The sequence below is a fragment of the Camelina sativa genome, chromosome 16 (assembly GCF_000633955.1).
Source record: "Camelina sativa cultivar DH55 chromosome 16, Cs, whole genome shotgun sequence".
NCBI classification, from domain to species: domain Eukaryota; kingdom Viridiplantae; phylum Streptophyta; class Magnoliopsida; order Brassicales; family Brassicaceae; genus Camelina; species Camelina sativa.
This window is the reverse complement of record NC_025700.1, coordinates 24287407-24301350: the sequence shown is the minus strand read 5'-3', so window position 1 is coordinate 24301350 and position 13944 is coordinate 24287407. Positions and strand designations below refer to the sequence as shown.

Genomic DNA, 13944 nt, shown 5'->3' with positions numbered 1-13944 from the left:
GCCTTTTCAATCACCAAAATAGTTTTGATACATACACTAGATGATATGGGTTCATTTCGAAACACACATACATAAATAAAAACGCAAAAAAAAAGAAGAACATTTAAAGATCCCATTAGCCATTACCGCTATATGCAACAATCAGAAAAACCTGGATTTCATAAATATACAACTTGCATTCATAAGAAGCTACTACATTCGTTTTGTTTACTACACACAGCAACATCTAATTCTAATCGTGTTTAATATTAACATTAACTTACATGACAGTGTCACACATTACCACGCATATAATCAGACAGAACAAATCGATAACCCAAAAAAGAGATGAAGCTCAGCTTTAGAATCAGTAAGCCAACCCTCCTGAAAATACATCTCCGTCATGAAGCAAGCTTTCCGTCAACCAATAACCATCCCATGAACCGCCTATCCGCTGCCATTACACACAAATGATTTCATATCTAATCATCATCATCATCAATTCATCATTGTAGATGAAAAATCCACATAATTTTAGGGTGTCTATTGAGTAACAAAGGAACCAACCTGGAACATTGTGAATTCAAATATCTCTTCTTCCTCAGGTCGATTTCCCTGAATCCATATCCTCTGCTTGAAACGATTCTGTATAATGGAAAAGAGGGTATCGTGAGACAACAATGGATCTCTGTGATGATAGTAACATCTTCAAAAAAAAAGAGATGATACCTCTTCCACGAACAAACTGCTTAAGATTTTCCTGTCCTTGTGACCAAGCAACACACGGTAAGACGAGTGATGAAAAATACGCCTAAACCTCTCAAACTAAACCAACCAATAAAGACCAGGGGATAAGAATCTTAGCTAGTAGCTAAGGAACAATATGACCATCAGTGTAAAGAAATGATGAAAAAAGTAACCTGTCCAAGATCAAAGAAAGGACCAAAATAGGTGGATCTCTCGAATGGATCGAATCCAGCAAACTGTTATATCAACAAAAAGATAGTCAAATCATCACAAAAAGTTGTAAGAATCAGAAGAAGCATCAAGGACGTTAACATGATATACCCGATACATGACCTCAATGCCATAATCATCACGAGGATGGACATTATACTTCAATGCATCAAGCTGATGTCGAACAGCGTCTTCAGCACTAAACTATTACACCAAAAAAAATCTAAAACTGAGGGATCAATACACAACAACAGTAGAGACAAAGCAATGTAATGTTCCAAGCTGATGCAGTAAATAGAGAGAGTCATTACATCAAGTCTCGGGCCAAACGGTCGTTTCCTACGGCTCTCCAACCTGTAAACATAAATAGTGAAGAAGAAACATAGAATTGATCTCTAATGCTATGGCCTTTGCAAAATCAAATTTCTTAGGATCTGATCGTTTCTTTCCTAACTAAAACCAAGTATGCTTGAAATTGACGAAATTTTAGTTAAGAAGGAGACTAAAGGCAGGTGTACCAATCGGCAGAGAGGAAATCGGGAACATCAGAAGAAGAAGCTCGCACGAGATGAAGATGGAGCCTTCCGTAGCCATTGAAAGGCTTGAGCGTAGCAGAAAAGGATGAAGGTGGAGATGGAAGGACGAGAGACCCAAACGACATCGTTCGACTCGGGTTCTTATGATCTTTGATTTGTGTTCTTGCTCTCGCCGGACTGCGCCTTTCAATTTTAATTTCGTCCGTCCGATACAACGACGCCGAGAGATAGACACGGAATCAAACCAGCAAACAGGTTTAAAAAATAAAAGCTAACCGGAGCTAGATTTGAATTTGAATCCGGTTTAGATATTATCTACACCACAAGTCACACTCGCTAGAAGTTGAACCACAACCGGTCGCACTCTTTTAACACCAATCATTTTTTTTTTTCTTTTTCTTTATTATTGTGAGGTTTTTTTTTTTTTTATTATTATTATTGTGAGGTTGTTAGAGAATATTTCTACAAAAGAAAGAAAAAAATCCAAAAGATGTTTCAATGCGGAGTTGATTGGGGCTTAATTACGTACGATTTACGCTATAATAATGCTATCATATCACCACTAAATAAATTCAGCTTGACCATGGTTTGCGAGTTTTGCGTTAAGGCTGCCATTTTGTTTGTTTGTTTAAAATAAAACAAAAACGAAAGAGAGTTGCGTGTGAATCAAGGATCTCTTGAAAGAATGAGAAAATCACCATCTCTAATAAGAGTGATGTCGTCAATTTCAGCTCCTTCTCTTGTAAGTACTTTAGTTGGCACGAAACCCATCTTTTTCTCACCAATTTCCAATAGCTCTTCCATTGAATTCGGTAACAATATCACTTTTCCACCGTTATTTTCCGGCGAACTAATGGTCACTCTAGCCGGATAAAACATACTTCCTCCTCCTCCTCCTCCTCCTCCTATAGGAACTGCTGGGCTTCTTGAAGGCTCCCCTCCATCATCAGCTGTTAAAAATAAATAAACGCACTCAAGACCAAGTTTTGAATTCTGCTAAATGCCTTGATTACCATGTCGAAATAGAACAAGAGATGGCTCTAGTTGTGTGAAAAGTTCTGAAAATTATGGTTACTTGACGAGAAAGCAACGAGTATTAGGAGATCAAATGGAGAGGTGAGGCGGGTTTTACCGGTATTTGCAGCTGAAATGAATCCGAAGAGCGAGTTTCTGAAGTTATTAAGTTTGCGTCTCTGAGAAACCACAACCTGACCTCCTTCTCTGACAAGAGGCATTTCTCCTGAATGCATTGTAGGCTCACTACTATACTTCATCAATGGCTTTCCTGTCACAGGAACCTGAGGTATTCCAGGGACAGGTTTCGGTTTCTTCTCCACGGGCCTATGATCATGAAACAAGGTTTTGATATCTTCATGCCCTTGATGCTCGGCAAGACCACGAGGTGTCCACCCGTAAGAATCCGGCCTGTCCAAATCAGCACCTTGGTCTAGTAAGAACTTAACAATCTCCAAGTGTTCTTCTGAGACTGCTCTGTGTAAGGCTGTGGTTCCGTTTCCGTCAGGGAGTGTGACATCGCCGCCGTATTTGAGGATGTCTTTGAGTATGTCTAAGCTGTTTCTTTCCACGGCTAAGCACGCGAAATAGCTCACTGAGTCTAAGCTTAACTTTGCTCCGTTCTCTGCAAGGAGTTTAGCAATTCCGCTATGTCTCCCTATGATTGCTTCCCACAAGGGTACATTACCTTCTGAATCTGTAAACAAATGTATACGAGCAACCGATAAATTAGTTTTCTTTCAATCCAACTACATGATCTTAGCTAATTTTACCAAGTGAGACACTATTTACTACTTACCTCTAATGTTAGGATCTGCTCCATTTTCAAGAAGTAAAACGGCGCAATAATGGCTTCCTTTTGATGCTGCTATATGCTGAGATATACAGATAAGAAACATAGAGAGTAAGCAACTCTTTATTGTCTTTCTTGTTTTGGCATCAAAATGAGGATGATGGTATATGATATATATATACAGAGGCAGGTTGGGGCTTACCAGCGCAGTTCGCCCGTCTTTATCAATTTCATTAGGGCTTGAGCCTCGTCTTAGTAACTGATGCAGCAATAAATCATCTCCTCTGTCTGCAGCAAAACATAAGCTGAGAGGTAAATCCATTTTCCCTTGAGCCAACATGTGTTCTGTATCAGCCAAAATTCCTTTCATCACTGGATCTTCTGAGTCATTTAAATGCTGCATCAACCAGAACATATCTGTTATGGAACTGCTCTTGGCTGTCAACCGTTTACCAAATAGAAAGGAAGAGAGGATTCAGACATACCTGAAGAAGATTATTCATAATTATTGCTCCATCTCCTACATTTGCCTGAACAAGATTTAAGAGTACTGTACGGTTCAGACGAAGCAACTGACTCAATCGCTTGGTACGAACAGTAAACAGCTGCGGTCTGTAACATAGTACCCCAACTTCACCAAATACACTTCCTCTCTGTACTTCAGAAACTACCTGTAAAAAACACATACACACAAACATTACCACATAAGAACACAATCGTATCTTTTAAAATACTTAAAACTAGACTTGCCTGCTCCACTCCATTTACACGTGCAATTATGTCCTGAAGGATAAAGGAATGTGTTAAGAATAATACAATATTTTTATAGTTAGAAAGACTGTTCAACTGATTTACTCAAAACACTTACAACAGCTCCTGTCACCAATATGTAGAAGTCTGTTGGTGCTTCATTCTGCAAAATCACATCTTCTTTGGGAGGAAAATACTCTGCTTTCATTTCAGTAACCTACAATATTACCATAAATTAAAACTTACTGTGAATAAAATGACCACATTTTAGCATACGGTGCTCCGTGCGCTGTGGGGAAACATTACCAACTGGAAAAGAAGATCATTGGAGATTCCATGGAACAAATAGATTTTGTCAACAACTTCATAGAACAGGTAATGCGATATGCTGGAGCGAATAGCTTTGGGAAGGGAATCGATGATTTCTTGCTGCTGTAAGCCTTCTGAATCAGTTCTGTACCTCAAACACAAATGAGCCACCATCTGATCTTGCAAGCGCACTGGCAGATTGTTCCTTTGACCAAACCCAGAAGCGGCTTGGATGGTATCTCTCTGAAATAATGCAAAATGCATAAGACTCATGAAAAATGCATTCAACATCTTTTGTTTCTTTGACATAAGTATCTGATTATTCCTTATGAGATAACTGTACGGGTAAACAGAACTTACAAATTTTCTGGTGCGGCCGGTTACATGAACCACCAAGTTGGTCATATTACCAATTATATATGCTAATAATCCAAGATTAAAAACCATGTAGCAAAGAATGAAAGTCATCTCTCTTGAGTTAACACCATGTATATCACCATAACCTGTTGTGGAGAAAGTAGTTATAGACCAATACATTGCCGTGTTATACCGCACCGCAATAGGAGACTGTTTCCAGTTTTCATCTGTTAATGCAATAAATGTCTTGGAAGGGTCTGGATAATGTGAAGCAATGGAATAAAGGAAGCAAGCACCACAATGAATCACAAATAGAGTAACCTGCATGCATTACCACCCGATCAGTACTGTAAATTGACAACTAAAAAAATGGTCAGTGTAACAAGTAGACATATAGCTACTAACAAGGAGAAGCTTCGTGCAGCGAACCCAAAAGTAGCTGTATTTCCTATCTTTCTCTAACCTGAAAAGAAGAGTTCAATGTCACACTCACCATATATAGAGAATAATAGATTCAGGAAACTGAAGTACACAATAATTCATCTACGTATACCAGCTGCAACTCAAACGTTTTAGCTGGAATAAGAGCGATCGAGCTTAAACCGGCGAAAACCATAGATGATATATACTTATAACACTAGTCCAAACTCACCTGGCAAAACAATTACTGACCCTCCGAAGACGCCACAGACGAAGCATACTAAAAATTCCATAACCCTGAATACTCTCATGAAGCAAACTCCCGAAACTTTCGTAAGGAAATGTGGAAACCACATCAAAAGCAAGCCAAGTCGACGTATATCTCCAAGCTATCTTCTTTGGATCATCGATAAGGAGATAAGTTACCTTGTCTAAAAAGGCAACAAAAAACGTCAAGATAATATCAACAGCGAAAAACCCGTTGACAATGTTATCGAGAATACTGAGAGGTGCTCTTGGCTTTTGCAGAAACCCAAATTCAAAAGGCGACGCCCAAGCTGTGTAGAGCACCAAAAACACCAAAAACGTCTCCCACGCTCTATAAAAAAAACATAGTTTTACAGATTTAGCAATGCATAATATTCAGAATTTTCCAACATTATTATATAAGTGCAAAATCTTAAGCAATATGCGTCGATAGAATTAGAAACCCTAGTTTTTTTTTTTGTAAAAAGCAGACCTGTAACGGGGATCGAAGGGAGAGACGATGAAGCGACGGAGGATGACATCACGAGAGGAAAGAGCGCTGGCTCCAAGAGGAGGAAGAAGGCCTTTGCTAAGGCTATACTGACTCATGGTTCCATCTCGAGACAAATGGTCAGCTACTTCATCCTCTGCGTCCTTGGCTCTTCCTCCTCCATCTTCTTCGTCGTCCTTCACACCCCAAAACCATACCTTCTTCTTCTCCATTTTTTTTTTAGATCTTTCGATCTCTTCTTCTTCCTCCAAAATCCCTTGCGGAGACACACGCAAGGTTTGCGATCTCCTCCGAAATCGCCGGTTTCTAATTTTCTTCTTATATCTTATTTATTATTATTTGGTTAATTACGTTTGTTTCTATCTTTTTGTTTTCTTGTGGGCTCTCAACACGGAACTGTTTTTTTTTTCTTCCCTCCATTTTTCTCTTCTTTAGCCATAAAAATAGCAAGTAAATTTAGGTTAACTGGTCTCTAAATGATCGTGGAAATTTTCAAAATTAACAAATTGACATATTTATTACCATTTTGTTCTAGGCAACAGAATATTGTTACTTGCTATCTATATACTTTGGTAATCTAGGATTGACACAGAAGAAACGTTAAATGTTATATTCGGATTTTTCTCTGTAAAAAAAAAACTAAATTATTTGTATAAAGTTGTGAAATTTTTATTTTTTTTTAAAAAAGAAAAAAGTTTGCGGAAAAAAAGTAAAAAGTTTAAAAATTTGCGAACTTAAAGTTATATTCACTTTGGTTTTAAAACTATCTTAAACTAAAATAAAAATAATTAAGTTTTGTAATGTTCACTCAATAATCCATATTACCTCTTTTTACCACCATTTATGTAAAGTCTCACTAAATTGTTACATGAAAGGTGGCACAACATTACCTCTCTTTACGGCCATTATGTACACGTTTCAGCTAAAATGTGTTAAGTTGAAATCCGTCATCAATTTTTTTTCTTTCTATATCACCTGCACGAGGACAATGCTTTACCCCCACATATTGAGCTTACATGATTTCGCCAATGATTTGCATATATAGTGGTTCCTTTTCTGTAGAAAATTCATCAACCACCATAGTTTATATGTGGAAAAATGGAAAGCGTCAGAATTTTCAACAACCATTGTGTACGCACACATGACACATTCAATCTTTTATTAATGCATCTAAGATCCATTAGGCATTGGTTTGACCGGGTTGTCTTGTTTTAAAGTGAAGTTGATATTTATAGCATACAATGTCCCCATTCACAAAGTGCAATATTTGTCTCATCGTGATTTGCTGTATATGCTAATGTTATTGCTATTTGAGTGCTGATGTGACACCCCACCCAATCCGTGTCCAAAATACCACATAGAAAAATCTCAGAGTTTTATTCAATGGATACTTATAAAAGGTATTTGAAAACAACGATGTCAACAACAATACATGCGTTTTAAAACTCTTAGCTGAAATAACTGAAGTCCAATTGAAATCATAAACTTAAGGACAGAGAGTCTTAAACGAAACATTACAATCTTCCTAAGGCACCCACTTCTAGTAGTCCTCACATGCTCTTTTTTTTAATAGAAATGTGAGCAACAAGTGAATCATAACGATTCTTCTTGTCCACATGATCCATATAATCACAAGACATACACAAAGATCACATAGACATATAATAGTCAAATAATTTGCTTTCAATTAATCTATTAAAGCATTTAGCATCAAACAACAATCAAAGCATGACTGAAAAGTGAATAAACACATGATAAGCATATGTCTCCATCTATGGCTCATCAGCTGTTACCAAGCCGTAGCCTGGTCAAAACACAATATGCATGACGATGCACCCCAAACCGAACAAACAATCTTGCAATATACCTAACCCCATATTCACAGGCTACACCTCTCACATCTCATCTCATCACTTTCGCTATCATCGATCCTATCAGATCTCTAATTCTTTAACAACCTAGCTTATCTCTATAATAACCTAGCATATATCTTTAGCAACCTAATTCTTTAACATCTTAACTCTTTAACAACCTAATTCTTCCAAGCAAAAAAAGGTCCATAAGCCCAATTTCCACAAAAATTCACTGTTTATCACGCTGTGGGATTCGAACCTTAAGAAACATATTTTACTGACCTATATAGTCACAAAGATATTACTTGTAATTTTGGTTTATCGAGTGCACTGTTGTACCCTATCAATTTAAGTGGTCAGCCGTTGAAAATAAGTCAGACATTATTCAGTTGTGACTTCGATAATGTTGTTTATAAGTTTTGTAGCAACCATAAAATTGGGTTATTAGAGAATCACAAACACTATTTATTGTTAGTATTAAAATTGGGGTATTAGAGTAAGTTAGTACAAAACAGATATTATATAAAAAGTAGTCAAGGCATACGAACATCATTACATATGACAGGTATAAAACCTAAAAAGTGAATGATACATCTTCACAAGGATTCTTCTTCTGTCTTCTTCCTCTTCCTTTTCTCAATTTCTTTAGCTGAAGAGNACATATCAGTAAAAGATAGCTACATATATATGAATAAAAGACAGCTTCCGAACAACGGAAGACTCCAAAATATAACTCAACTTAAAGCTTGGATACTATAACTTTTCTTTANGCACCTCTGTAAGTCAGGTTAAAATGTCACAACCTGAAAGAGCAAAGACTACTATCAAAATATTTGGCACAACTCAATACTCTCTCAGGTATAGACAGGGCATATGTTATCATGAAGATGAACTCTCTATTTAGTGCACTTAATACCTACCTACCAATCTTTCACAAACTTATTCAACCAAACTGTAGATGATTCTCATTAGGCTAGGACCAGTCCAAAGCCTGTGCACGTAGCTAGCCCAAGAAAACCTGAAACAAATCAATTATGTCTAGCCAAAAAACACCTAGCAAAATTCCAGTTATGTATTTGAGAAAGAAGGGGCATTGTGTTTTACACCATTCAAACCCCAAGCATCAGAGTAAGAGATCTCTAGAAGCAATCATATCTGCAGGCACCTGATATTGCTAAGCTGTTCCTGAAAAATGTAGGGGAAGTTCAATAATCCACCACTGAATATACAAGTAACTCATCTCATCAAGAAGCTTAAGCACAAGAAACTGAGGTATCTACATATCAGTAAAAGATAACTACATATATATGAATAAAAGACAGCTTCAGAACAACGGAATCCTCCAAAATATAACTCAACTTAAAGCTTGGATACTATAACTTTTCTTTAAATATAATTATCCAGAAATTACAACAAAGGAATTAGCCTGACTATAAGAAGAAATAAAATACAATTAAGGATTGGAAATTTTCATTAAGGTCAGAGTTTCCGTACATACTTTCCCTTCTGCTGTCTATACAATCATTATAAGAATCCTCTGAAAAAAGAACAACATATAACAGTTGATTCCACATTGCAGGGAAGTATGTCCAACACCTGTAGATAAGACTGTCAAGGATCAAACAGAGAAGATTTTATACTAACAAAATTAACTATAAGTACCAGCCGACTTTAGATTTCTTAGCTCCATCAGATGTTCATCAACTGATATATGAAGAGAAAGTCGGAGATCGGTTAGTGATGCTTCCTGATCCCAATTAAGGGGACCGGAAGCAAATAGTTTCCCCAGAGTTCTGCAGTAAGTGTATAGTTCAGGCCTAGAGGATCTCACTGCTCCACCACTTGCTAACGAATGTTTCCAACTAGCTTCCTCTCTGAGCCCAAATGCTTCTTCTGAAGATTCTGCATCACTACTAAAAGAGTCGGCACCTTGACTAGGACCATCTAGAAAACAAGTTGGTATGTCATTCTCATCATAACTAATAGGGCTACAACTACCAACGGAGCATGCATCAGTATCATAACAACCATTAGAGACTGAGCTTCCTGTACCAACAAATTCACTAAATCTTTTTGATCTTACCCTGACCATTTGTCGGAAACCAGTTATCTTCTTGTTAAACGAAGCTTGCACATTCAATTTACCACCCATACGTTCAGAAGCAGCCTTCTCCGCTGAAGAAGAAGAAGAAGAAGAAGAAGCAAACCAGTGCTGATATCTCTCTCCCTCCAATGCTCTTACCTTCTTAGGACTTCTCGTACATGATTCAGCAGACTCAGACCAATCACAAGGTGAAGATCTCTTCAAAGAAGCAATACTAGTCTCCTGAGGCACCACACTGTTCAAAAGCGGGTTTAGATTCTGGTGTACATCTGATCCAGTCAGCGTGGAGGACTTAAGAGAACAAGATACCTGTAAAGATTATTATAAAACAGTTTAGTCATCGTGTAACTCCACTAACAATCAAAGGATACAAAAAGTTAAAGACTTACCTTTCCAACCACAACCCATCTTTCATCTTGCCAAGATTGCCGAGCCCTGAGGTTCACTTTGTGAACTGTGAGTTCGACCGCGGCATCAAGCAACCGAACCGCATAATATCTTCCAGACAACTCCTTCAGAACCGTAGCAGCTTTCCAGGAAATATTGTTATCAAGAACCTCAACCAAATCACCAGCTTCCCATCTATCTACATCTATTTGAGGTGGACACGGCCTGATCATCTTCCTTGGAACTCTCTCCTCAACAGCCTCATTGTTGGAAAGTTCGAAAGAGTAATATCTAATACCATAAGTATGACCATTACCAGATATAATCTCCGCTGATCGCCACGCACCATACGGTGCCTCTTTGTGGCTAAACACCTCAATTCTACTTCCTTTTCTGAATCTCATGATCTTTATTCCTGCACACANAAAAAAAAAAAAAAAAAAAAAAAAAAAAAAAAAAATCAAACACTTCTTTAGAATCTGAGAGAAAAACAAAAAAACCAATAAAGCAACTAAAAAAAGTATCGATGAAGGGTGTAGAAGAATTGGATAAGAACATACCTTGTAAGCAAGTTTGATGATCACCGTAAGATTTTGAGAATTATTTCCTCTGTATTTCTAAGGGGTTTTGTGAACGAACTAACGGAAGAGGAATTGGGGAATTAGGGCTTCACTTCTTAATGAAATAAAATATACAAACGAAACTTGGCGTCATTAAATTCTTGAAATCAGGCTTACCAAGCCAAGATTTGACAAATATGCAAATATTTTTTTTTTTTTTTTGGGTAGAATATTAGTTTTATTTTTTTTGTAGAATAATAGGCAAATATTAGTAGATAATTAATCCCACAAGCTAGAAAGATATTCTACCATTTTAAAATTGAACATACACTATTAGTTAGAGGAGATATGCCAAAAAAAAGTACCACTACTTGCCTGCTCATTGCATTACTGGGCCAAAATGAATTGATCTGACCCATTAAATCCATAATGATCTGGTGCGCAGATCCACTTTTTATTTAGTAGTATCATATATATCAGATTTAACACTGAAAGAATTCATCTATATATATATATATATATATTTTTTTTTTCAAGTATATTTAGCAAATAAATCTTAAATTTGCCACCTATTTACAAGACTGCTATTATCATTTAATATTAAATATTTAAAATTTAATGTATAAATTTTAACAACCAAAATTTACATTTTACAGAAATCTATATATTAACACAATTAATTGTCGAGTATAAGATCTCCTAGCTGATATCACGGATTCACGGCTTTTCCTTCTCTCCAACAAACCAGATTTTACAAGATATCTCTTTCCATCTTTTCCTCTAATATCTGGAAAAATCAAATTAAAGAAACAATAATAAATGCCAAAGAGTATAATATTCCTTCAATCTTCCAAAATAAAACCGATTACAAAAGATTTTCTACCTAATTAGTTTCTAAAGCCGTGATTTTGGCATCAAAAGATTATAAGAATTATCGATCTAATGATTAGCCTATAAATACTATAAACCATCACGCCAATTACCATCCTCACTAATACAAAACACACAAAAGCTTACTTAAAACCTTGAAGATCGCTTGGTTGCTACTTTTGCCTTCCTCAGATCATACAAAACAGCTTGGAGGGTTCATTCTCCATTCGTGGCATCTGTACACACAAGCCACTGGTGAAACTCTCGAAGATGATTTTATGGTTTTGTCAGATGAAGTGGTAAAGATCTACCTATTAAATACGACTACTAATACAGTTTTTCTTTATTCATTTCAGGGTACAAAAATTCATTCCTTAGTAAAGAAGGATTTGGTTTCCAAATATATCAATAGGCTCCCTGTTGGTGAATGGGTTTTCATTAAGACCTTTGGGTGAAGAAGGTAGTCATAAAGGTTGATGATTAGAACTTAAACATCTTGCTCTCTTTCTATACTTTATTTGATTCTTTAAGTTACTTATCTAATCAACATATAAGTCATGTTAACTAAACAAAACCATCTAGGTAGCTCCAAGTGTGGCTGTGTTCGAGTCTAGAAATCCGATTTATGAACTACTAATAACACTTCTATTTTTTTCCCTCACCTTCTTTTCCTTTTCCGGGTCATAACGCAGTCTGTAACGAAATGAGAATCAACTGGATAATCATGTTCACAAGCATCATGAGGTTAGAGGTCTCGCATCACAAGTAAAGAAGAACAGAGGTTTGCATGGAAAGAGCCATAACAACCATAAGAATCGACCCACACTTAGAGCTACTTGGAAGAAAAACAACCTTATAACCCCGTTACANAAAGATTTTCTACCTAATTAGTTTCTAAAGCCGTGATTTTGGCATCAAAAGATTATAAGAATTATCGACCTAATGATTAGCCTCTAAATACTATAAACCATCACGCCAATTACCATCCTCACTAATACAAAACACACAAAAGCTTACTTAAAACCTTGAAGATCGCTTGGTTGCTACTTTTGCCTTCCTCAGATCATACAAAACAGCTTGGAGGGTTCATTCTCCATTCGTGGCATCTGTACACACAAGCCACTGGTGAAACTCTCGAAGATGATTTTATGGTTTTGTCAGATGAAGTGGTAAAGATCTACCTATTAAATACGACTACTAATACAGTTTTTCTTTATTCATTTCAGGGTACAAAAATTCATTCCTTAGTAAAGAAGGATTTGGTTTCCAAATATATCAATAGGCTCCCTGTTGGTGAATGGGTTTTCATTAAGACCTTTGGGTGAAGAAGGTAGTCATAAAGGTTGATGATTAGAACTTAAACATCTTGCTCTCTTTCTATACTTTATTTGATTCTTTAAGTTACTTATCTAATCAACATATAAGTCATGTTAACTAAACAAAACCATCTAGGTAGCTCCAAGTGTGGCTGTGTTCGAGTCTAGAAATCCGATTTATGAACTACTAATAACACTTCTATTTTTTTCCCTCACCTTCTTTTCCTTTTCCGGGTCATAACGCAGTCTGTAACGAAATGAGAATCAACTGGATAATCATGTTCACAAGCATCATGAGGTTAGAGGTCTCGCATCACAAGTAAAGAAGAACAGAGGTTTGCATGGAAAGAGCCATAACAACCATAAGAATCGACCCACACTTAGAGCTACTTGGAAGAAAAACAACCTTATAACCCCGTTACAATTGATTCTCTTGAACATAAGATAATTTCAATTACCCTTGATTGGCCTACAAGCCTAAATCAATCGATGATTTCATGTTGAAAGCAACCCTCAATCGCTAATCTACAATGTTTTTCAATATTAGTCCATTAACATCTTTGTTCTTGCACTTGATTTCCTATTCGATGAATTGTTTACATCTGCATTTGCGAGTATGGTCTGATGAAATCTTCAATTTACAGATAGAATTACCAAGCAAACACATTTACTACATATACTAACCTGAATCTGTATAGAACTGAAGACAGTTGTTGTTTTTTTTGGTAAGGTGAAGACAGTTGTTGTTGGCACAAGTAGTTTGTTACATTTATGAGCTTGCACCTGACGAAATCAAAGACAATTATCTTTATATAAAACTAACAGTAAAGCTTGATAATTAGAACTGAAACAGCTTCCTCTATTACTCACCATCTTTTCCTTTCCATTTGATGTACTATTACTGATACTTATATTATCTCTTGCATAGAAATAAAAGTAACCTGCAAAGTTAAGCAATAGTCATTAAAATTATGAATACACT

The 13944-nt window shown here is 36.4% G+C and overlaps 3 protein-coding genes and 2 long non-coding RNA genes across 18 annotated transcripts; all 5 read right to left on the bottom strand.

The window, feature by feature from the left end:
• LOC104752194 lies at positions 140–1725 on the bottom strand. 2 transcript variants are annotated; one of them, XM_010474269.2, is made up of 7 exons: positions 1455–1725; positions 1248–1290; positions 1060–1140; positions 900–962; positions 709–804; positions 547–624; positions 140–433 (listed from the first exon to the last, which is right to left on the bottom strand). In XM_010474269.2, exons 1-7 carry the CDS (start codon positions 1595–1597, stop codon positions 347–349), a joined length of 591 nt encoding a protein of 196 aa, XP_010472571.1. In that variant the 5' UTR covers positions 1598–1725; the 3' UTR covers positions 140–346. The 2 variants fall into 2 exon arrangements, with proteins under 2 accessions (XP_010472571.1, XP_010472570.1); XM_010474268.2 differs by having other exon boundaries at positions 1048–1140; positions 1455–1720.
• LOC104752193 (potassium channel AKT6-like) lies at positions 2011–6209 on the bottom strand. Its single transcript, XM_010474266.2, has 12 exons — positions 5855–6209; positions 5348–5713; positions 5101–5158; positions 4699–5016; positions 4336–4581; positions 4148–4246; positions 4030–4062; positions 3765–3950; positions 3482–3676; positions 3286–3361; positions 2605–3183; positions 2011–2422 (listed from the first exon to the last, which is right to left on the bottom strand). Exons 1-12 carry the CDS (start codon positions 6082–6084, stop codon positions 2139–2141), a joined length of 2670 nt encoding a protein of 889 aa, XP_010472568.1. The 5' UTR covers positions 6085–6209; the 3' UTR covers positions 2011–2138.
• Positions 8550–10994, bottom strand: LOC104752191. 12 transcript variants are annotated; one of them, XM_019237478.1, is made up of 6 exons: positions 10777–10994; positions 10219–10631; positions 9396–10138; positions 9220–9321; positions 8830–8910; positions 8550–8728 (listed from the first exon to the last, which is right to left on the bottom strand). In XM_019237478.1, exons 2-5 carry the CDS (start codon positions 10618–10620, stop codon positions 8865–8867), a joined length of 1293 nt encoding a protein of 430 aa, XP_019093023.1. In that variant the 5' UTR covers positions 10621–10631; positions 10777–10994; the 3' UTR covers positions 8550–8728; positions 8830–8864. The 12 variants fall into 12 exon arrangements, 10 of the variants coding, with proteins under 10 accessions (XP_019093023.1, XP_010472560.1, XP_010472559.1 ...); XM_010474258.2 differs by having other exon boundaries at positions 8550–8743; positions 8832–8910; XR_761908.2 differs by lacking the exon at positions 8550–8728 and adding an exon at positions 8732–8743 and having other exon boundaries at positions 8832–8910; positions 9224–9321; positions 9388–10138; positions 10777–10993.
• LOC104752190 lies at positions 11372–12356 on the bottom strand. The gene is made up of 3 exons (XR_761905.2): positions 12309–12356; positions 11794–11882; positions 11372–11563 (listed from the first exon to the last, which is right to left on the bottom strand). It is a non-coding gene; the product is annotated as an uncharacterized LOC104752190 (long non-coding RNA).
• Positions 12670–13930, bottom strand: LOC104752189. Of its 2 annotated transcripts, XR_761904.2 has the most exons (5): positions 13833–13930; positions 13647–13745; positions 13421–13564; positions 13179–13230; positions 12670–12752 (listed from the first exon to the last, which is right to left on the bottom strand). It is a non-coding gene; the product is annotated as an uncharacterized LOC104752189 (long non-coding RNA). The 2 variants fall into 2 exon arrangements; XR_002035910.1 differs by lacking the exon at positions 13421–13564.